The following is a 24,150-nucleotide window of genomic DNA, read 5'->3' on the forward strand; positions in this document are numbered from 1 at the left end:
CCAGTGTATGTTTTTGACAGCTTTGTTGAAAATTAGGTGGCTACATCTCTTTGGGCTTATTTTTGGGTGATTTATTCTATTTTTTATATTTTTATTTATTTATTTATTTGAGAGAGAGAGAGAAAGAGCGAGAGAGAGAGAATGAGCACACTAGGGCTTTCAGCCTCTGCAAATGAACTCCAGATGCTTGCGCCACCTTGTGCATCTGGCTTACGTGGGTACTGGAGAATCAAATCAGGGTCCTTTGGCTTTGCAGGTAAGCACCTTAACCACTGAGCCATCTCTCCAGCCCATTTGATTCTATTTTGTTGGTCAAGATGTCTGCTTTTGTGCCAATATGTTGTGTTTGTTCCTATGCCCTATAGTATAGATTAATATCTCCAGCGTTGCTCCTTCTGCTTCTGATTAGTTTGGCTATTTGGGGTCTTTTGTGCTTCTATATGAATTTTAGGATTTTTCTATTTCTGTGAAGTAATGTCATTGGAATTTTGGTGAGGATTAAATGAAATTTGTATCAAATTCACTAATACAGCCAATTTTATTTTTACAATATTGACTCTGCCAATCCATGAGTTTGGGAGGTCTTTCCATATTCTAGTGTCTTTAATTTCTTTCTTCATTGACTTAAAATTGTCTTATAGAGATCTTCCACCTCCCTGAGTAGGCTTAGGCATCAGTATTTTATTTTATATTTTGAAGGTATTGTGAAGGTGTTTTCCTAATTTCTTTTTCTTGATGTATAAGAAAACTACTATTTCTTTATGTTGGATTTGTATCCAGCTATGTTTCGAAAATGTTTAGCAGATCTAAGAATTTTCTGGTGAATTCCTTGGGTTTTTAAAGTATAGAATAATGTTATCTGCAAATAAGGATTCTTTACCTTCTTTTTTTCCTACTTGTATTCCTTTTATTTCTCCTTCTTGTCCTATTGCTGTAGTCAAGTCTTCAAGCCTGTATTGAGTAATATTTAATCTAATATTGGCTGTCAGTTTGTTATAGATAGCCTCTGTTATGATGAGATATGTTCCTTCTCAGTTTCAATTTAGGGTTTTTATTAGGAATGGATATTGAACTTAGTCAAAAGCCTTTTCTGCATCTATTGAGGCAGTCATATAATTTCTGTCTTTGAGTCTATGCTTTGCATCACATTTACTGATGTGTGTGTGTTAAATAATCATTCCATACCTGTGACAAACCAACTTTATCATGATAGATGATCTTGTTAACATATTCTTTTTTTAGAGAGAGAGACATACAGAGGTGAGCATGCCAGAGCCTCTATCCACTGCAAACAAATTCCAGATGCATGCATCCCTTTTGTGCATCTGGCTTTATGTGGGTACTGGGGAATTGATCTCAGGTCATTAGACTTTGCAAGCAAGTGCTTTAACTGCAGCGCAATCTCTCCAGCCCTTCTTAACATGTTCTTGAATACAGTTTGCAAGATTTTTTTTTATTTCGATTTTGTTACTTATTTAGAGAGAGAGAAAGGGTGCAAGGCAGCTAGAGAGAGAAAGAGAATGGATGTGCCAGGGCCTCTAGCCACTGCAAACAAACTCCAGAAACATTTGCCACCTTGTACATCTAGCTTACATGGGTACTGGGGAATTGAACCCTGCTCCTTAGGCTTTACAGGTAAGTGCCTTAGCCACCAAGCCATCTCTCCAGCCCCAGTTTGCAAGAACTTTATTGACTTTTTTCATCTATTTTCATCTGGCAAATTGGCTACAGTTTTCTTTTTTATTGTTTCTTTATCTGGTTTTGGTTATTATCTTCAATGCAATGTCTGTTATGGATCTCCCTGATTTTTTAAATGTAAGCACTTACAGCTGTTAACTTTCCTTTTGGAACTGCCTGAGCAGTACCTCGAAGATTCTGGTTAAGTTGTGCATTCATTTTCATTTGATTCTAGAACTTTTTTATTAACTCACTTTTTTCATCAATGACCCAGTTGTATTTAAGAGCATATTGTTCAGTTCCAACTATTTGTGTAGGGTTTTTTTGTTGTTGTTGTTGTTGTTTGCTAGTGATTTCCAGTTTTATTACTCTATGATCTGATGAGGTACAAGAAATAATTTTGATTCTTTTGTATTTGTTAAGACTTCTGTGTAATGGAGAAGGTGATCTGTTTTAGAGAGTCCCATAGATGCTGAGGAGAATGTGTATTCAATTTCTATTGGATGGAATGTTCTGTTGATATGTTAGCTTTTTAGTTCTATGATGCAATTTAGCACTTTTTGGGGGGCGTGTTTCAAGGTAGGATCTCACTCTGGTCCAGGCTGACCTGGAATTAACTGTGTAATCTCAAGGTGGCCTTGAACTCACGGCAGTCCTCTTACCTCTGCCTCCTGAGTGCTGGGATTAAAGGCGTGCACCACCATGCCCGGTAACACTTTTTTTTTTTTTTTTTGGTTAAGTTTTGATTTGGATAACCTATATAAAGATGAGAATGAGTGTACTGCAGTCACCTAGTATTATTTTATCAGAATTTGTCCGATCTTTTATTTCAATCACTGTTTAGTCCATGAAATTGGGGCCCCCAATATATATGTATGTATGTGTGTATGAATATATAATTGTTACATCTTGATGAATAAATTTTTTCTTGATATGTAATAGTCTTCTCTATGTCTTCTTACTAAGTTGATATGGAGTTTATTTTCTCAGATATCAGAATTACATGGGATTTCATTTGTTTCATGGAGTGTTTTTTATTTTTTGATCCTCAGTCTGTGGGTATCTTTGCCCATAAAAATATTTCTTGACAATAATAATCAAATTCAACCTGCTTTTTAAAAAAATACAGTCAGCCAATCTATACCTCTTTGTTGATAATTTGAGGCCATTTATATTTGATGGTGCACGTCTTTAATCCCAGCACTCAGGAGGCAGAGAGAGGTAGGAGGAGCACTGTGAGTTTGAGGCCAGCCTGGGACTACAGTGTGAGTTCCTGATCAGCCTGAGTAGAGTGAGATGCTATTTCAAAAACAACAACAACAACAACAAAATGAAACAAAACAAAAAGGAAGAAAGAAAGAGAGAGAGAAAGAAAATGAAAGTATTAGCAGTGTATCACTTCTTGGCCTTTTGGCAAAGATCAAGTGTAGTATATTTAAAACATGTAGATGTGTAGTAATTCCTGTGATTTTTATTGGAATGTTTTCTAGTTGGTTGCATTATTGTTCTTCTCTCTCTTCCCACTAGTAATAGCTATTTTCTGGCTGGCTGTTAGATGTGAAAGATTCCTTTGGAGCTACCCTTTGTTCATATATTAGAACGAAGTACATCTTTTCCTGTGCTATCATGAGGAAGACTTTCTTCCTCGGTTGGGCGTAGTATTCTTTTGCGCGCCACCTCTAACACTGGCTGGGTTGTCTTACATGCCTTATTTTGTGCTTGTCTCCATCACTGTTAAAAGACAGCTTTTCTGAAAATGGGGAAGTGCCTAAAGGGGAAAGCTGATACTGGCAAGGATGGGAATAGCCCTGTAGAAAATGGAGATCTTAAAACAGACCATGCACCCAAAGCTGCAAGTGCTAGAAATGACAAGTGATTTTTTAAAAATGTTTATTTATCTGCATGTGTATATATATAGGTGTGCCACTTTGGGTCTGGCTTTTATGGGTGCAAGCCATGCCCTCAACTGCTGAGCTATCTCCCCAGCTCCTTGTGAATTTTTGATTATTGTACTTTTGGTGGTAGTACATTTGAAATACCAGCTTTCATCAAGTTTTATAGAAACATAGAATTTTATTTTACTTTTTTTGAAAGCTGTGTTAATGCACCAACCTCTTCATTGTTTATGGGTGGAAAGAACATGTGTCACTAATATGTCTCTCAAGCTGGACTGATGGGAGGGGAAACACTTTTCCTTGCTTGTTTTGTTGTTGTTGTTACATGTGTGTGTGAAGTATATGTAGTGTGGTGGATGCACATTGAGGGAGATCTGTGCACCCCATGCACATGCATGAGAGCCTCTGATGTCTTCCTCTATTGTTCATCTGCAAATTTCCTTAAGACAGAGTCTCTCATGGAACCCAGAGATGCCATTTACTTTCTTTTTTTAATTACTTGATAACTTTACTCTGTAAATGTATTCATATTGGTCATATTCTCATTGAGTTATACTCTCATGTTGCCTGTCTTCTGTCCCCATTCCACCGTCGGCCTCATCAGTGGAGTCATGGGTAATCACTGTGGGGTCAAGAATACAACAGTCTCTGTGTGGAGGACAATGCCTCACAGTACATCTTCTTACCTTGTGTCTCTTAAATTCCTAACACTTTTTCTTGTACAATGCTTCCTGAGCCTTGGAGGGCATGATATAAGGCCCCTTGAATATTGAGTTCTCAGCAGCCTCTGATTTTCTGCTTTGAAGAGTTTTAAGTTTCCTCAGTATCTACTGTTGTTTCCCTGGATGAGGCCCTCAGGTTAGCAGCGAGAACAGCCCAGGGATGCCATTTTCAATCAGTTTGACTGAACAGTAAGCCCAAGCAATGTATCTGGTTGCTATTCCCCACAAGATTGTTATAATGGGAGTTTGTGTGACTAGATTTCCTACCTCTTTTTTCTGAGCACTGTTTTCTTGTTTGTTTGTTTATTTATTTTTGAGGTAGGGTCTCACTCTAGCCCAGGCTGACCTGGAATTCACTATGTAGTCTCAGGGTGGTCTCAAACTCACTGTGATCCTTCTGTCTTTTTCCTCCAGAGTTCTGGGATTAAAGACATGTGCCACCATGCCCAGCTCTGAGCACCATTTTGAAACTTCATTTCTAAGGGATATCAAAGTTCTGAGACTACAGTTATCCACTGCATAGAATTGAGAAGGGACCTAGGTAGAATCTGAGATAGCCTTCAAGAACAATTCAAGATAAATAACTTGAAGAATCAAGATCAAGTCAATAAAAAAGTTTTTTTCTGAGAACATAAGTTGAACCTTTTAGAATTTTTCCTTTCAAGATAATATTAACTTTACCAAGGTGTTAGTGTAGTATATGCTTGAACTTTGACTTGTGTTGCTCTTTGGAAAGAATGCAGCCCACAGTAAAAAGAATGCTTGGATTTTAATGTTGTTGTTGTTGTTGTTGTTGTTGTTATTATTATTATTATTATTATTATTATTATTTTGGTTTTTCAAGATAGGGTCTCACTCTAGCCCACGCTGACCTGAAATTCACTATGGAGTCTCAGGGTGGCCTCAAATTCACGGCAATCCTCTTACCTATATCTCCCGAGTGCTGGGATTAAAGGCATGCACCACCACACCGGCTTAATGTTAATTTTTTGATTTTATATATAACAGGTTATACACTTTTATCCCCTCACCCCAGCTCTCATTACCCTGAGGCCCTCCTCAGTGGGGTTATGATAGTCCCTATGGGGTCTTGAAGGCCTCAGTCAGTCCCTACAGAGTAGCAGGGGCAACCATGTCTCAAGGTATTCCTGCCCACTCCGTGGCTCTTATAGTCTTTCTACCCCCTCTGCCACAATGTTCCCTGAGCCATGGCAGGCTTGTTGACAGTCTGATTTAGTGCTGAAGTCTTTGTGGCCTCTGGATTTCTGCTTTCATAAGTTTTATTTTATTTTATTTTTGAAGCAAGCAACAGACTGCCCTTTTTTATGAGAGAGAGAGAGACAGGGAGAGAATTGGCTTGCCCGGCCCCCAGCTACTACAGTCAAACTCCAGACACATGGACACCTTGTGTGCGTGTGTGACCTTGCACACTTGAGTCACCTTGTGTATTTGGCTTGTGTGGAATCTGGAGCATTGAACATGGGTCCTTGGCTTCACAGGCAAGCACCTTAACCACTAAGCTATCTCCCCAGCCACGCTTTCATAAGCTTTGATTAATCTTTGTGTCTATCGCCATCACCCTGGGGCTGATTGTCAGGCCAGCAGTAAGACAGTATTCATGATGTCACTCTTCCTCTGCAATTTCTCCTGGGCCTTTAATGCCATATTTTATTTTTCATATATATATATATATATATATATATATATATATATATATATATATATATATATATACATATGTATACATATGTGTATATGTGTGTGTGTATGCTTTGTTCTTAAAAACCATCTAATGGAACTCAACATTTCATAAATACAAGAAGTATTTATTTCATTCCATATGAAACTACAACATACCTAATACAAAACATAGTGAATGTTTTTCTCTGGCTTTTACAGGAGCATAGATGTGATTCTCCTGTTCAATTATTGGAGTTGCCACTTGGTAGAGATGTTTGTTTTAAATGTATTTCTCCTCTAAAACTGAATGTTAAAGAATTCAAACTAATTTATACAAGAAGTATTTATTTCATTCCATATGAAACTACAACATACCTAATACAAAACATAGTGAATGTTTTTCTCTGGCTTTTACAGGAGCATAGATGTGATTCTCCTGTTCAATTATTGGAGTTGCCACTTGGTAGAGATGTTTGTTTTAAATGTATTTCTCCTCTAAAACTGAATGTTAAAGAATTCAAACTAAGTCAACTTACAAAAATGTTAAGTGTGCTTTGGCTACAGTTGGTTATTTCCTGAAATGTTTTGTCTACCTCTTTGTCAACTGTATACCATCTATTGTTAAAAGGGCTCTGATGAATATTCATACTTCACAGCTTCTACTCCCCAAAGTGGAATTTCTCCTTTTTAGAAAGAGCACAATTGACTGACATCTATTCTCATTTTATAAATTAATTGACCATGTATAGAAAGGAAATATGTTGACAAATGGAAAGGAAATAGTCAACACCTTGCAGAAAACAAGCAACAGAAAATCACAGTCCTCTTGCCAAGATTTTCCTAACGTAAGAAGGTATGAGCTCCAGCATAAGGACCGACCACGGCTGTCTACTTTGTTGGCTGGAGTGGCGGCTTAGCCAGGGCTCTCAACCATCTCCCCACTGGGTAGGATCTCTCCTGGGAAAAATACTGTGGCAGTGTTTGTACCCCGGCCTTCTGCTGGTTTCTGTCTTGGTGTGCCTCCAAGAATAGAAACCGAATCATAGAGCTAAAAATTACTTCGGAGTTTCTACAGATTAGAAAAAAAAAAAAAAAAGATGAAACCCTGGAAAAGGAGATTATTTACCCAAGGCCAAATATCAAAGAAATCACAGGGGGCCTGGGCATTTAGCTCAGTGATGAGTGCTTTCCTTGCAAACACAGGCCCTGGGTTCAATACTCAGCACCAAAAACAACAACAACCCTCCCCCCAAAAGAACCACAAACAAATCACAGGACTGAAACCCCATATATTGGGTCCTATGGCTGCTTAAACCCCATTGTAGCTTTTAAAGTACTCAGAACAAAGAATTTTCCAGCAAATCTTAGTTTTCCTTAGTAATGGGATGCAATATGTACACAGATAAGGATTCAGTGATTCAATCATTAATCATATTTGTATCACATGAATTTATTATATACCAAAAAATGGAATTTACTAATATAAAAAAGTTTGTATTTATACATATTAAAACGTTTAACTTATGAAAGTAGTTTCATCATCTTAAATAAAAAATGTAGCTGGGGGCTGGAGAGCTGGTTTAGTGGTTAAGGTGCTTGCCTGCAAAGCCTAAGAACTTCTGTTCAAATCCTCCAGATCTCAGTGCCAGACCCAACAGTGACGCAAGCATGCAATACCACGCATCCCACGAGGGAGCGCATGTGTCTGGAATTCTTTCACAGTGGTTGAAAGGCCCTGGTGGAGGCCCATTCTCTGTCTTTCTCTGCCTCTCTCTCTCCCTCTCAACCTCAATTATTCAACAAATAAATTTAAATTTAAAAAATAGATCTGGGTGTGATGGCTCACTCCTTTAATCCCAGCACTTAGGAGGCTGAGATAGGATTGCCATGGGTTTGAGGGCAGCCTGGGCAACAGAATGAATTGCAGGTTAGCCTGGCAATGGAGTGAGACCCTGTCTCAAAAAAAAAGTATGAATGTTATGAACTGATTCAACCAAAATTTTTGAAACTTTGCTATAAGCATGTATAGTCTTCAGGGTGAAAATCTCGAAAAGAAAAATAACAGCCCTGTTCTCAACTCGCTAGCCAGCTGGGTAGGCAGACATAAAACAGAAAAGTGTGATACTGTGTGAATCTGGCTGTGATTTTGCAGCTGCAGAAGGGAAGAAGGGCATTTGATAGTGGAGCAAGAGAGAGAAGGCTGTCCAATTAGGTGTGGCAGGCCTGACCTTGAAAGGTGATTAAAGACAAGCAGTGCTGGTAGGAGGTGAGCAGCCTGTGTAAGGTACATTTTAAAGCATGTGGCAGACTGAGGAGCAAGTCCTTCTATGTGGCTGGGTCCCAGGATGATGTTAGGATGGGGCAGACGAGGGTTTGATCCTGAAGAGCATTCTGTGTCCATCATGAAATATGAATTTTGCAGGAAAGTAAAGAGGAGAATATGTTGCAAAATTATTTGCTGTAAATAAAACAGTACAGCTAGGCATGGTGGCATATGCCTGCAATCCCAGCACTCAGAAGGCCAAGGCAGGAGGACTGCTGTGAATTTGAAGCTAGCCTGTGCTACAGACTGAGTTTCAGATCAATCAGGACTATGTAGCAAGACCTTGTCTCAATATAATAATAATAATAATAATAATAATAATGATGATGATGATGATGATGAAGAGGAGGAAGTGGTAGTAGTAGCTGTTGTTTCAGGCCAATCAAGACATTGTCTCAATGTATGATAATAATAATAATTATTATTATTAATACTAATAAAATAAAACCAGGGGACTCAGATATGTTATATAGCTCATATCTTTTTCCTTGGTTCAAAACATCTGAGAAGAGAATGTGATGAGATCACAGAATCTAGCTGTAGAGATGACAGGAATCACAATTTCCTCATCTGTCAATGGAGATCATTACAGAGTTGTAAGAATACACAAATTCAATCCCATTAGGCATTTGTCTGCTATATTATAAACAACAACTATAAGCTGGCATTTTCATCAGCATTGAAAAAGACCGAGTTGCAGAAAATGGCTTAGAATGCTAAGGGTTCATGCTAGCATCTGGAGTGATGAACAGTTTCCCAGTGTTGCTGAGTCTATATTGCTTAATCGAGTCCTTTTAAGACAACTACTTCGTCAGCTATGGGGCTGGGAAAAACCATCACTTAGCAAAATACATCAATTATATACTTGAGAGGAAATTTTCTGCTGATTTCATTGTGTGAGAGAATGTGGGCTAGTTAAAAATAGAAGAGGAAAGTATCAAGATCCACAGACAGGAATTAGGACTAATATTTGTTTGTTTGTTTGTTGACTGACAGGTCTCCACAGAGAGGGAGTGAGCGAGAGAGAAACTTTTATGTTTTTAATTTGTTATGACATTGTAACACATTGTTTATAAAATCTCCTTTTCTTCTAATGACTGAACATATTTTTGTTACTGGAATTTTTTATGTCATTGTGCCAAACTGGAAATTTGAAATAGAGTTAAGCAATTTCAATTTGGTTGTATTTAAAGATTAGAACTAAATTAGATTTACTATCTGCATAATCCCATCTCTGTTTTAAAAAATGTACTAGGAACTGAGCCAGTGAGGATCCAGAAAGATGTAGAGACTGGTGGTCCCTAGGAACATTCCCAGCCAAGGTGCTTTGACCATATTAAGATGCACATATCTTTAATCCCACACTTGGGAGTCAGAGGTAGGGTGATCACAGTGTGTTTAAGGCCACTCTGAGACTACATAGTGAATTCCAGGTTTAGCCTGGGCTAGAGCGAGACCCTACTTGGGAAAATAAAATGAAACAAAACAAAAAGATGGTTCTGTGATGGCTTGCTGCATTGTGGCCATCAGCACCATCTCTTGTCTGAAGATGACAATGCCAGGTCAGGAGTGATTGGCAAACCCTGATGCTCAGTGGTAGCATGTTCACAGCCATGGGGATGCCCATCCCATGCTAACCTAGGCAATGGTTTCCCTTCACATTTATATCTTCCCATCAATCCCAGCTAGTGTACTGTAATAAAATAAAGTTGTTTAGGGGGAAAAATACTGCCTTTGAATATTCCATAGAATGATAGGTTTACTCTCTGTGTTTTGTTTTGTTAGTGCTCCTATATCCCTCCCTGTAAGAGAGAAAATCAGAAGAATCTGGAAAGTGTCATGAATTGGCAACAGTATTGGAAAGATGAAATTGGTTCCCAACCATTTACTTGCTATTTTAATCAACATCAAAGGTAAGTTGATATTTATATGTACATGCTAATTTATTGGTAATCCGCATAATTTGTTGCACTGCTAAATTAGCTTGTGCCCACTTGACAAAATATACAACTTGGAGATAACCTCAGCTCATTGTAGCACATGGTCGCCATTGTTTCTAGCTGGTGGAAACCCCTTCTGGCTGTATAGGATGGGAGATACATAAAGACCCACAGGAGAGAGGGAAGGAGGGATGGAGGGAGAAGGGAAGGGTACAGAGTTTCTGTCATAGAGCTTGCAGTACAAATGGCAATGTCTTTACATAGAAACGTTGTGCACTAGCAGTGTGATGTCACAGATTAACACACATAAGCTAAACTGTGCAGATCTGTCAGCATTTTGGATGGCAACAGATCTTTACTTTTCCTTCCCATTCTGATGCAGTATCAAAGTGTGTTCACACCATTAAAACTTTACTTGACTTAGAAGCTGTCACACTATTCCTTATGGACCATATCAAGATGACTCTTTATAGCACAACACTCACTGCCCCACCTAGAATATTCATGCTAACTCACTCATCAAACATTTATTGAATATTCCAGACCTCTTACTGTAGAACTCCACTTGGATGTTCCACCATTACTTCAGCACTCTTCATCCTCCCATAATTTATCTCTTAGTGAATGGTGCTGTTATTCATTCATTTGTTCACTCAACTCCGAAACCTTCGAGTGAGTCCTAATTCATTTTCCTCCTATACCCTTTAACCTTTACTCAGCAGCATTCACATTTGTACTGACTCTCTCATTGCTACTATTTTAGTTCAGAGCTGAAGTATTTCCCAGCCCTGTTAGTACAGGGATCTAACATGTCCTCCACCTCCACCCTGCTGTACACCAAAACCTTCCCCATGCTGCTTCCCAGGAGAGGGTCTGAGTAGGCTCTGCTTGATAAATTTTGGAATACCATCTGGCATGTCTTGTTGTGACCTGTGGTGACACAGGAAAACACTATAAATCTAGTGGCTATAACAATGGTAAGCAAGTATTGCTTATGGTTTGTGGGTTGGCTGGATTCACATTAAATAGCTGGTCCAAGATGGCTTCTGTGCTGCCTGTTGATAAGGCACCTCAATTCTCCTCTTCCTGGCCCATTTTTCAGTAAATTAGGTTGTCTTCTTTTCAGCATGGCAGTTCCGAGCAGCGTTCTAGAGAGGCAAGCCTCAAGTGTAGGATTTCGAATAACATCATTGTTGACACATTCTATTAGTCAAAGCAAGTCACAAAGCCGATGGGGTCCATGACACATTAATCCAGAGTCATTCTCCTTTTAGGAGGCTCTGCAAAGGATTTATGGCCATTTTTAACCTACCACAGCATACACAGCTCCTCAAAATGTCAGCGCAACTCCCACTTTTCCAGCCTTTTCTGCTTGCTAAATGCTTGGGAATAGCCTTCTGACATATGTGCAGTTCCCAGAAGATCTCATATTTTTGTTCTCTTGCCTTTGGACTTCCTCCTCAGATCATCTTCACTGGGTTGCTTTCCTGGCTCCTCATGCTTGGTTTAGTTGCATATGAGTTGAGTTAGCTAGCATCTGCAGGTAAACAAGGCATTCTGACTCAAAGTGGCATAAACAATTGGGAAATTTACTCTTTCATGCATCAAGAAATGTACAAATGGGCTGACATCAGGATAGTCTGATGCAAGGACAGTAGTGTCCACCTGAACCCAGCTCCTTTCTGGCTCTCAGCTTGGCCTCAAGGTGGTTCCCTTCATGGTTACAGCACAGTTTCCACAGTTCCAGATGTCACAGCCCGACATAGGAGAACCCAAACATATTGAGCAAATCTTTCTGGTTGATCTTTCTTGAGGTTAGGAAGCCTTTTTCTTATTTCCTATCATGAGCCTCCTCCATGTACTATTGTTTAAGGGGGGTTGCCTTTTCTACTTCTAAAAAAATTATGAGAAAAACAATCAGAACATGCTCCTGGGCTGCAGGTAGTAACTCTCAAGTCACATGAAGGAGGGGTGTTTTCTGAGTAGATTCAAGAAAGGAGAAGAGGACAGATGTAGAACAACCAAAAGTACCAGCATCTGGATATGTCCTTTGTGTCCCATAATCATCTGTGTACAGCTCAGTTCCAAAAGTTTGCCATGTCTGGTTCACACAGCTATACCAGAGAAGTGGTTAAAAAGAAAAAAAAATGTATATCATTGACAAGTTAAACTAGAATCTATGTTGATCATCCCAGGAATCATCATTTTGAAAAATAATCAACTTTAGGGGGCTGGGGAGGTGGCTTAGTGGCTAAGGCGCTTGCCTGTGAAGCCTAAGGGCCCAGGTTTGATTTTCCAATACCCACACAAGTCAGATTCAAAAGGTGGTGATGTGTCTGGAGTTCATTTGCAGTGGCTGGAGGCCCTGGCACATGCCCATCTCTATGTGCCTTCTTCCTTCCTTCCTTTCTTTTAAATATTTTTTGTTTTTATTTATTTATTTGAGAGAGAAAGAGAGAATGGGTATGCCAGAGTGTTCAGCCATAAATGAGCTTGACGCATGCACCATCTTGTGCATCTGGTTTACATGGGTCCTGGAGAGTTGGATCTGGGTCCTTTGGCTTTGCAGTCAGGCGCCTTAACCACTAAGACATGTCTCCAGCCCTCTTTCTTTCCTCCCTCCCTCCTTTCTTCCTTCCTTCCTTCTCTCTCAAATAAATCAATAAAATATTTTATTTAAAAAATCACCTTTAGGAACTCTGATATATCTATGAGCTAGAACCATTGCTGTATTCATATGCCTGTCACCCTGTCCTGGAAGTCACCTGTCACTCTTTGTATGTTAATCCTCCAAATCAGAGTGTGTACTTGTTGAAGAGCATGGGATAAAGTTCTTTGTTTTCCTAACACCTAGCACAATGCCTGGTTCTCAGCAAGCATTTGGTGAATGAACAAATAAATGAATGCAAAGTGTTAGATTAATGAGGAGAGTTGTGTTTTCTTTTTTGATGCCAACCAATTAGTGCTCATTGATGAAAACATGCTTATGCAAATATAAGTATGATTTCATCAGCTACAAGTTAAAGAAGAAAACTTTTCAAATGGAGAGGCTGTACTAAAGAACAAGGATTAATGATGACCTGGGTTCAGTTTCCCATTACCCACATAAAGCCAGATGCACAAAGTGGTGCATGCATCTGGAATTCATTTGCAGTGGCAAGAGACCTTGTCATGCCCATACCCACTCTCTTTCTCTCTGTCTCTGTCTTTGTCTCTCTCAAATAAATAAAATATTATTTAAAAGAAACCAAAGATTGACATTATAAAGCACCACTGATACATAGGTGATGTAACAAGGAGTGATGAGCTTGCACTCTGGAAAGGTGGCTTGGACCATTGACAACATGCTTATGAGATGTCTTTGTAATATAGACAATAAATATTCAGTATTCAGTGAGTTTCTTTGTGTTTTTAACCAAATGCTGACCTAAGTAGAGCTTCGCATTTAGGAAAATAAGAGTTTTACACTGTTGAGTAACTATGTGAGTGTGGAATGTGTGTTGGTTAGATGAGTTAAGAGACCAGCGGGAAGGAGAATGCTACAATGAGAAAACTATTTTGGGGATGGCCATTTGTGCACCGGGTGTTATGAATGACATTTTACTGAGATCACCAGTTGTCACCAGTTGTACTAGTTGTAAGTACTAATCCCATTTATCATGTGAGGAGGAAAGTGAGTTTGTTGTTGGTGCTGCTGCTGTTGTCATTTGTCTGTGTTCTGAGCCAGGATCATGTATATTGCAGGTGAGCTCAAATGTATTGTGTAACTGAAGATGACTGAACTTCGGATCATCTTGCCTCCACCTCCTGTGGACTGAGATTACTGACATCACTGCCAGGCTGAGTTTATGCAGTGCTAGATATTGAACCCAGAACCTTGTGCATGCACTCTACCCCTCTGAGTTACGTCTCCAGCCCAGACACTTACCCAGTACACATAGTCATTAAGAAGAAAATGATGACAATGATAAAGAAGAAATGGGCTGCAGTGGGCAGTGGTAGTGGAAGTAGTGAATAGTAGTAACTGTACCAGAAAGACATTTAGGATTTGTTTTTACTTATTTATTAGACACTGAGAGAGGGAAAGAAAGAAAGAGTGAAAATAGGTATGGTGAAAATAAGTATGCCAGGGCCTCTAGCCACTACAAACAAACTCCAGCCATATGTGCATCCTGGAGAATTAAACCTGGATCCTTAGGCTTCGCAGGCAAGTTCTTTAACCTCTAAGCCATCTCTCCAGCCCCAGGAAGACATCTTAGAATGAGTACTAGCAGAACATGATGAGCGCGGGAGTGAAAGAAAGGTGTCAGGTTTGATTGCAGGTGAGAGGCCAGTCCAGCTCTGAGTTACAAGCACTCACACTATATTCAGAGGTTATTTTGAGAGTTAGAAATGCAAACTTTTAGTCCAGGAGCAGTGTTACATAAATCTGGGAATCACGTGTTCATAATCTGGATTGAAGCAAAGAGAAAAAATGCATACTGGGAGCACAGAAGAGAAAGGTTGACAGGCTCATATTTACACGATAGGTGAAGGAGATGAGAAAATGGTCATAGGATGAGAGGAAAAGAGAATGCTTTCTTTTTTTTTTGTTTATTTTATTTATTTATTTGAGAGCAACAGACAGAGAGAGAGAAAGAGGCAGAGAGAGAGAGAGAGAGAATGGATGCTCCAGGGCTTCCAGCCAGTGCAAATGAACTCCAGACGCGTGCGCCCTCTTGTGCATCTGGCTAACGTGGGTCATGGGGAATTGAGCCTCGAACCGGGGTCCTTAGGCTTCACAGGCAAGCGCTTAACAGCTAAGCCATCTCTCCAGCCCGAGAATGCTTTCTTGAAAGGTGATTCCAGAGAAGGAAGTAATCAGGAAGCACACTGAGAAGTCATGGGTTTTGCCAGTCAGCAGTCCAGGGTGATCACTGAGGAAACAGCAGGTCCAGTCTAATGCCCTCATCATTAGAAGTTATTTGGGAAGAGTTGAGCATGTGAGGGCATTAGTGAGTGCATTAATCTAAAACAACAAAAAAACCCCTCTGTACACACACACACACACACACACACACACACACACACACACACGTGCGCGCGCGCGCAGGATGGAATGTAGATCTGTGGTAGGGTGTTCACTTAGTACATTATCAGCACTGCAAAAACAATGGCTGCAGGGCTGGAGGGATGGCTTAGCGGTTAAGACATTTGCAAAGCCAAAGGACCCAGGTTTGATTCCCCAGGACCCATGTTAGCCAGATACACAAGGGGACACACGCATCTGGGGTTTGTTTGCAGTGGCTGGAGGCCCTGGCATGCCCATTCTCTCTCTCTCTCTCTCTCTCTCTCTCTCTCTCTCTCTCTCTTTCTCTCTCTCTCTCCCCCTTTCTCTGTCAAATAAATAAATAAATAAAATATTTTTAAAATATTAAAAAAAAACAATGGCTAGAGAGATGGTTCAGAAGTTGGAGCAATTTCTGTGCAAGCAGTAGGACCTGAAGATGCCTGAGTGACTGCTCAAGTTGATCTTCAGAACCTACGTGAAAACCTATACGTGTCCACACACACATCTATCCTGTGGGCAGCAGCGCCCAGAAAATTGCTGGGGCTCATGAAAAAAAAAAAAACAAAAAACTGGCAAGCTCTGGGATTAATGAGAGACTCCAGCTCAAGTAGAAATGGGTGGAGGAGCTATAGAGCAAGACTCCTGGATGTGTCCCTCTCACCACCACAGACGAGTGCTCGAAGGCCTCCTGGGCATATACACATGCGTATACTGTACACACACTTGCAAAACATAATAAACTAAGTTCATTAAGAGGGTAGATCTCATGTTAAACTCTTTAGGGAGGAAGAAATTGAGAAGGAGGCATGAGTGGATGCAGAGAAATGATCCTGCTACAGACCAAAACTGCTTAGGAACAGAGAAAAATCAAATGTATGCAGTGAATAAGGTAAAGCAGGAATATACCCTGAGGAAAATGACATAGGAGGAAATAGAGTTGAAAAAGTAGAGAGCCCTTTTTCTCTGAGTTGGGAGCCAGTGTAGGAAAGTTCCCACCATCAGCTCAGTTTTGTACAAGCCCACATGGAGTTGGGTGCTTCCTGTTTCATTGTAAACACCAGTTTCAGAATGAGGATGAACTTGAGTTTGTAGCCTGCTGTCCCAATTAGTGATCATTTTAATAAACTTGCCCATTGGTACTAAGTATTCAAAGGCTGCCCCTCTCTCAGTCAGGGCTGCCTTTTGTTCCGTTAGGGCTTGTGTCCTGAATTTCATCACCATCCAGTCAAGGACTGTTCCTCTTAAACACTGAGGACTACCTAATTAGAGCCAGCTCTATTCCAGACTCAGGGAACCCCTTCCCATACTCCCACAATACTTACGGTACCAAGCCTTTTCACCCCAAGCAGTACTTCAGTTGTCTTTTCCATACCAGGTGGTCCTACAGGTCAACCCAGTTCAGCCACTGTCTACCTGCTGTTAGCATCAGATCCCACAAGACCGTCCTCATTTCAGACACCATTCTCATGTCCCACCTGTACGTTTGACCTCATAACCTTCCTCCCTAGGCGCAAGAATGTGCTATAAGGAAGGGCTCACAGAGCTCAGGACATGGGTCTTTGGTGACCAAGTTAACCTCAGGTCTGCCCTTGGAGGGCAGGCAGCAGCGCTGGAGGGTCTAGCCCTCCAGTCACAGGTGGCTCTCTCTGTTAACCAGCTCCTGCCTCCCAGAGCTGCCTCATTAGCATAAACACCAGTGTTTTAAGAGGGCTTGCAGAGAATAGCCAAAGATGCTCTTCTCAACCCTCTAATCAGGAAATTGGAAGTACATGAGAAACTCTGCCAGGAATCCTGGACCCAGACCAAATATGTATTTCAGATTCTGACCCCGATACCTCTTCCGCGGTAAAATTAAGCATATCACACCTCCATCAGAATGGATATACCTTCTCTCTCCTTCACCTCCCTGTCGTACCCTCACACTATCAGGCTTCCATAGAAGTAGAGGTGGTCTGTGACAGCCTGGCGGCGCATGAGACATGATTCTTAAGTGCCTCTAGGGAAGCAGAGTTTAGAGTTTGGCTCTTTCATCCTGACATATGTGAGAGGAAATGGGGGTGCGCTGGGGAGTGTGAAGAATGGCAGCTCCCTGGTGCCATCCACTCCCAGCACACGTCTTACTACTGCTAAACAGGAAGTTAAAATAGACTTACTGTATCCACTCCCAGATGCTCTCGAGAAGATGAACTTTATGTTTAAAGTAACCTTTAGATTCCACGCAAATGCAGGAAATTAAGGAGAATGGTTACGGGGAGCATTCCATTTTCAAGAAAAGAGTGCTATTTTTAAAACATAAAATGAAGATTATTGGAATCTTGGCTTTTCCCTTATTACGGCAAGCTGTATGTAGGAGGAGGATCTTCAGGGCCACACAGCCACCAGCAAGCAGCCTTGACTGCCATGCAAGGTCCATCCCCATCTGGTCATTAGGGCAACGTCATTCTCTGTGCTACATGCATTCATGGGGACCGTTCAGCACTTTGTCTTCCGCAACATCCTGCAGCATATACAGGTTGTGCGTTTGCAGGGTTTTTTTCTTAGGATAGCAACCCCTGCTTGTTTCCTAGGCCCATTTGCTTGAAACACCGTCTTCCAACAGGTTTTTTTTCTTTTTTTCTTTTTTTGGCAAACCCCAATTAGGCTGTCTTACCAAGCATATCCTAATATCTCTATTCTATTGTCAGAAAACTTTTATATGCAGATGCACATAACCTTAACCAGCCACCCCTTGAAGAGGTGACAAATGTCCCTAGAAAATGGTTATTCATTCCTTGTTGGATCTTAGGGCAAGAAGTCTTATTCGTCTTTAGAATTTTTTTTTAAACTTTTTCCCTCTGATGGGAGCTTTATATTTTTGTCTACAAGCTTTTTTTTAACCTTACCTGTTAATTTTATTGAATGACCTTTCAAAACAGAAAGCTCTAATTAGACATTCCTTTTAAGTATTTTAAAAAATTATTTATTGATTTTTTAAAAAATAAAATGGTTGTATTCATATATCTCCTGCCCCATTCTACTGAGGGTCCTCTTCAGTGCAGTTATTGATATTCATTGTGGGGTTCTGATGGCCTCAGTCAGACTGGGGGTGGTGTGGGGGGGCTTGACAGTGCCTCAGGCTATTCCTTTTTACCCTGAGGCTTTTATAATCTTCCTGCGCCTTCTTCTGCAATGTTCCTGGAGCCTTGGCAGGCTTGTTAGAAGTCTGATTTAGTGTTGAGTTCTCTGTAGCCTCTGGATCTCTGTTCTGATGAGGTCTGAGGGACCACAGTGTCTTTTGCCATCTCCCTGGAGCTGGCTTTCAGACTAGCCTTGACAGCAGTATTGTGTCACTGCTTCCTCTGCAATGGCTCCTGGGCCCCTGGGCAGACATGATAGAGGTGACACGACTCATGGTAGGCAGTCAGCTGTCTATCTTGATGTACTGATATATCCTGAATCTCCACAGTGTAATCCTCCATCTGTAAGATGAAACAGATTCTCCAACCAAAAGTGAGCAGCTTGGATAAACAAAGTTATAAGAGAGACTTATTGATGTGTATGCCCACTCTTCTTAGCCAAAGAGCAGTGGAGGTTCTCTGTGGGGTCAACTGGTTTTCTGTCCTTGAGAATCTATAAGATTAATTTTTAATGCTTTGTTTTCTACAGCTAGTTGGACAATATAGCTCATAGGCCATCAGTACGCACACACACCCACCAAATGAATGAATCAGGCTACAGTACCTGTGTCATCTCTTGAGTCAGCCTCTGATGCTGGTTTGGTTTGCTCTGGTCTTCTTAGCCTTGTTTTTTTCTCTCAACTATCACCCACACTACACTCATTTAATTTAAACTTCTATTTGATCTTATCATCGTCTTTGATTAATTTTTTTCTGTCTTCTCATTATCTTCAAGATAAAGGCCAGGCTCTTCCAATCATAGCTTCAGCTTTTTCTTTATTAATGATTTATGTGTCAGTCATGGGTTTAAAAAAAAAAAAAACAGTAGGAAAAAGAAAAGGAAAAACCAGAGATGGAAGCTTGGGAGATGGCTCAGTCATTAAAAGCCCTTGCTGCTCAATCTGAATGACAACGGTTCTAATTCCCAGAACCTACGCCATGATGCAAGCAGTGCCCAGGTCTGTATTCCCAGCACACCTTCAGCAGTGGGAGGTGGAGTCAGGAGAATCCTGAAACTCGTGGGTCAGCTCGCCTGGCATTCATAGTAGCAAAACAAGGTTTGACACCCCAAGGCTATCCTCTTACATCCACATTCACACTGTGACATGCTTATGTTCATAAACACACACACACACACTCGCGCGCCCACACGCGTGCACACAGGGAGAGGGAGAGGAAGTCCATACTTTCTTAGAGCGTATAGTCTGTTGTGACGTGAGTGTAATTATAAAGTAAGGTAATGCTATGAAGAAAAAAGTAAGATTCTATGGTGCAGTGGGGAATTTCATTATTATACATATTAGAGAGAGAGAGAGAGAGAGACGGGGGGGGGGGGTCCTGGCACTTAAAAGGAAGGAAGAAGGGCTTCGATTCCCTTCTGCGCACGGAGACAGTGCTGCGCATGGTTGCGGTGACAGCTTTTACCCCCGGCTCCAGTCGCCTCAGCTGACCGTTTCCCTGTTCCTGATGCTTTTGCTCCTGTTCCTGTCTCCTCACCTAGGGACACTTTCATCTTGTTCTCTTCTAGGAACTGTCATAGCACAGTGGCTCTAAAATGCACCCCGCTGGCAGCCAATTTCTCGTGGTGTGATCCTCGGAATGTTACCTAACCCGCGCCTCAGTAGCCATGGTAGCAAGAGAACACAGACAGCAAGGGGACATGCGGGTCGCCGCGCGGGAGCACACGCCCGTCCCCACCAGTGCCTTCTGTAGAAGTGTTTGCTGGCATTGCTTTTCTTGCCACTTCAAAGGTTCTCAACTCTCACTGTGAACCCACACATATTTGCTCCGCCCGGTGCTCCCCCCTCACCGGGGCTGCTTCTCTCACACAGTCGCACATAGAGGTCGTTGAATATGTGCTCTCGCAGATGATGGATTCTTTAAATGCACCGCCCGTGTGACATCAGGCATCTGGGTTCACACTTCTCCTCTGCTCCTGATGCATTGTACGACTTGAGTAAAATGTTCAACCTCTCTGTCTTGATTTCCTCACCTGCACAGTGAGGGTCACGTTGCCTGTCTTGAAAAGTTTTTTGTTTCACTTTTGGTAAGGGTCACATCTGTAGTGCATAGTAAATAATCATATGGGGCCTTTTCTTTTTTCCTTTTTTTTTTTTTTTTTTTTTTTTTTGCCTTGCTCATTTCTAATGACTAGGAAATGGCTAATGAGTGAGTAGCCTGGGTCTTCTCTGGTTGGAGGTTCAGGTATTGGATGAATAACTAAATGGCTTTTATTAACGAGTCAAGCAATAGAGCACACAGAAACTCACATGATTCTGTTGTTTAAGGAAGTAAATATGCTATACTTATGACACTGCACTCATTCCACATGGTTTTTATCATGTATACATTTTTTTAAATCAAATTTACTCTTACTATTTTAAAGAAAGATGACCATAGTGGTCTAAGTTGAAGTGAGTGCTCTGAAGAAGAACACATGACAAAGTCACTAAAATAGAAAATTAAAAGCAACCTATTAGAAAAGCACTGCTCGCTTACTCGGGGCCTGGTGTCCTTATCTGTAAAGTTTAATAGGCTAAATGATCTCTATGATTCTTTTACACCCTCACATCATATAGTAGAATAGGCTTTAATTCCAATGGCTTGCGTGATTATAGGAACTTAAGATGCTAGATAAAATGCTAATGGTGGGCTGGAGAGATGGCTTAGCGGTTAAGCGCTTGCCTGTGAAGCCTAAGGACTCGGGTTCGAGGCTCGGTTCCCCAGGTCCCAAGTTAGCCAGATGCACAAGGGGGCGCACGCGTCTGGAGTTCATTTGCAGAGGCTGGAAGCCCTGGCGCGCCCATTCTCTCTCTCTCCCTCTATCTGTCTTTCTCTCTGTGTCTGTCACTCTCAAATAAATAAATAAATAAATTAAAAAAAAAATGCTAATGGTGCAAGAGAGAGGAACTCGGGAAGGACTAAGTGGGTAACGTCTAGCACTCCGTAATGGAGGCACAGACAGTGCTCCTACCTCAACAATAATTGAGTTTCATAACGATGGCAGTGAGTCATCAGAAAGTTTAAATTTGGTTCAACATACTCTCCTTAAAAGGCAAAAAAAAAAAAATGTGTAATGCATTTTAGAAGAATTTTTTCACCAATGATATTTCAAATATTTGTATTAGTTGTTATTCAGCTTAAAAAGTGAAAGCAGTTATTTTGAAATCTTACCTGTGAATACCTGTTTCCACTCCATAAAACAAGCAGTAGCATATAACAGGACACACAGGGCTTATTGCCAGAAAATAGTGGAGTTTCTTTTTTTTTTTTTTTCCATCTTTCTCTATTTCCTAGATTTAACCTCTTCACTCATTTACTCTCACTTGTTTAATGTGCATTTATTAATTGCCTATTGTGTATAGGCATCTGGGAACAATGATAATAAAACTTTGCTTCTGTCCTCAAGGAATTCATTGCTTAGTATGGAAGCTAAATGTGTAAATAAGTAGCTAAGTGCATGTAGTAAGTGTCATAATGTTGGAGGTAAACACACACACACACACACACACACACACACACACACACACACACAGAGTGCAGTGCCTGAATATTCTTAGGCAGGCATAAGGATTGCAGAGAGAAAGGCCTTTAAGAGAGAAAAAGTTCAAGTTGAATTTTAAAGAAATAACAGGACTTTTCCAGATGAAGCAGTGAAAGGGACTTTGAAGAAAACAGTAACATCTCCAAGCATTAAGGTTTAAAATATTCTGGGCAACTAGGAAAACATCCAAGGGGTTTCATGTGTTTGAAGGAAGGGAGTAATGAGCCTAAATAGGTCGAATGTGATAATACTGTGTTTCTGGACCGTATGAAGGGGCTTGAACTTGATTCTAAGTGCAGTGGAAAATGGACAGTCACATTTTGGCTCTAGAAAGAGCCGTCTAATGGTAGCAAGGATGATGCATCAAGCCAACGTTGAAAGAATGATAAACAATTTGAAAATGATTATGCCCATCGAGATATGGGTTGAAAAGTGCTTAGAGTCAGAAATAGTGCAAGAAGGAAAGGAGAGGCAGGACTCAAGACCTGAGGGAAGGCTGGAGAGATGGCTCAATGGTTAAAGGTATTTGCTTACAAAGCCTAATGGCCTGGTTTCGGTTCTTCAATAACCACAAAAAGCCAGATGCACAAAGTGGTGCATGTGTCTGGAGTTTAAGTGGCAGAAGGTCCTAGGGCACTCATATGCTGTCTCTGCCTGTTTGTCTGTCTGTCTGTCTGTCTGTCTGCCCTCTCTCTATCTCTCCATACATATATATATATATATGTATATATATATATATATATATATATATATATATATATATATCAAATAAATAATGGTTTTTTTAAAAAGACAAGAAGGAAGTACAATCCACAGATTTAGAAATGTACATAATACCCAATAGGGTTTCCCATTAAAGGAGTGGAAATGGATGACTTCTGACTTTCTGACCTGGGTGATTTTTGTGAGACAGCATCAAAAGGAAAGTAATACTTTGGAGCACTGTTCTCTGGGCATGAACTGACCAGTTCACAGTGGTTGTAACCCTCATGAGACCTGCACTATTCTGCATCCATCTACATTTTGGCATAGAGTATAGAGGAGGTCAAAAAGAGAGAGACAGCCAAACAGAAGAAGGATTATATGGAAGAAGAGTGTGCTCACTGGGATCGGGATTGGAGGAGGGGACAAAAAAGGCAGGGAATATGATCAATTTAAAGTATGCTCATGTATTAAAATTCTCAGTAATACATAATAAGCCCCTTGCTTTCCTGATATAAGCACCACAACCAGCACCTTCCATGTTTCTTGGCAGAAAAGATGTAGCATAATTCCAAGAATGCAAAAGCCACCATGAAACTGTAAGATGATAAACAGGTGGACAAATGTCTACCCATCAATAACGGTACAGTAAATGGAGCCAGCTTACTGCCCTGACGTGACTATGTCTGGATCCTTGTTATATGAGGCAATACTTACACTTAACTTTGCATGTCACAATATATTACTGACTAATGCATAGAAAAATGGTTGGTCAGCTGTAATTCTTTTTCACCATGTCTTTGTATTCTAAAAATAGAGTTGGCTCTAAAAACACATTTCTTTTAATATACTTATGGGTTGAATTTAATTATACCATTGGTTCCTAAGAGTTCTTTTTTTTTTCTTTTTCTCTTTCAATTCTCTATAGAACAAATTACTAATTAAAAAAAAAAACCTACACTCTCACTTGCACATTTCTTAAGATACAAATCCTAAAAATGTACAATGAAAAAAGTACCTGTACTTTTAATTTTAATTTATTTATTTGAGAGAGAGGGAGAGAATATGGGCATACCAGGGCCTCTTGCCACTGCAAATGAACTCCAGATACATGCTCCACTTGCATTTGGCTTTGTGGGTACTGGGGAATTGAATAAGCAAGAACCTTCAACCATTGAGCCATCTCTCCAGCTCAGGACCTGAATTTTTTAAGTGATTTAAAACATATCTTAGTTTTATTTATTTGTTTGAGAGATAGAGAAAGAGGCAAATAGAGAGTGAGAGAGTGGGCGCACTAGGACTTCTAGTCACTGCAAACAAACTCCAGACACATGCGCCACCATGTGCATCTGGTTTATGTGGGTCCTGGGAAATTGAACCTGGGTCCTTAGACTCTAAAGTCAAGTGCCTTAACAATTAAGCCATCTCTCCAGCCCTGATTTTTTTTTTTTTTTTCGAGGTA

General features: G+C 40.5%; 1 protein-coding gene across 1 annotated transcript in view; it reads left to right on the plus strand.

Annotated features, from left to right (window-relative positions):
• Kcnmb4 (potassium calcium-activated channel subfamily M regulatory beta subunit 4) overlaps positions 1-24,150 on the plus strand; it is an 86,354-nt gene that overhangs the window by 27,697 nt on the left and 34,507 nt on the right. The window contains exon 2 of the mRNA XM_004650097.3: positions 10,083-10,210. Within this exon, the coding sequence (XP_004650154.1) occupies positions 10,083-10,210 (128 nt within the window). The remainder of the gene's footprint in view (positions 1-10,082; positions 10,211-24,150) is intronic.

Source organism: Jaculus jaculus, chromosome 6 (assembly GCF_020740685.1).
Source record: "Jaculus jaculus isolate mJacJac1 chromosome 6, mJacJac1.mat.Y.cur, whole genome shotgun sequence".
NCBI classification, from domain to species: Eukaryota; Metazoa; Chordata; class Mammalia; order Rodentia; family Dipodidae; genus Jaculus; species Jaculus jaculus.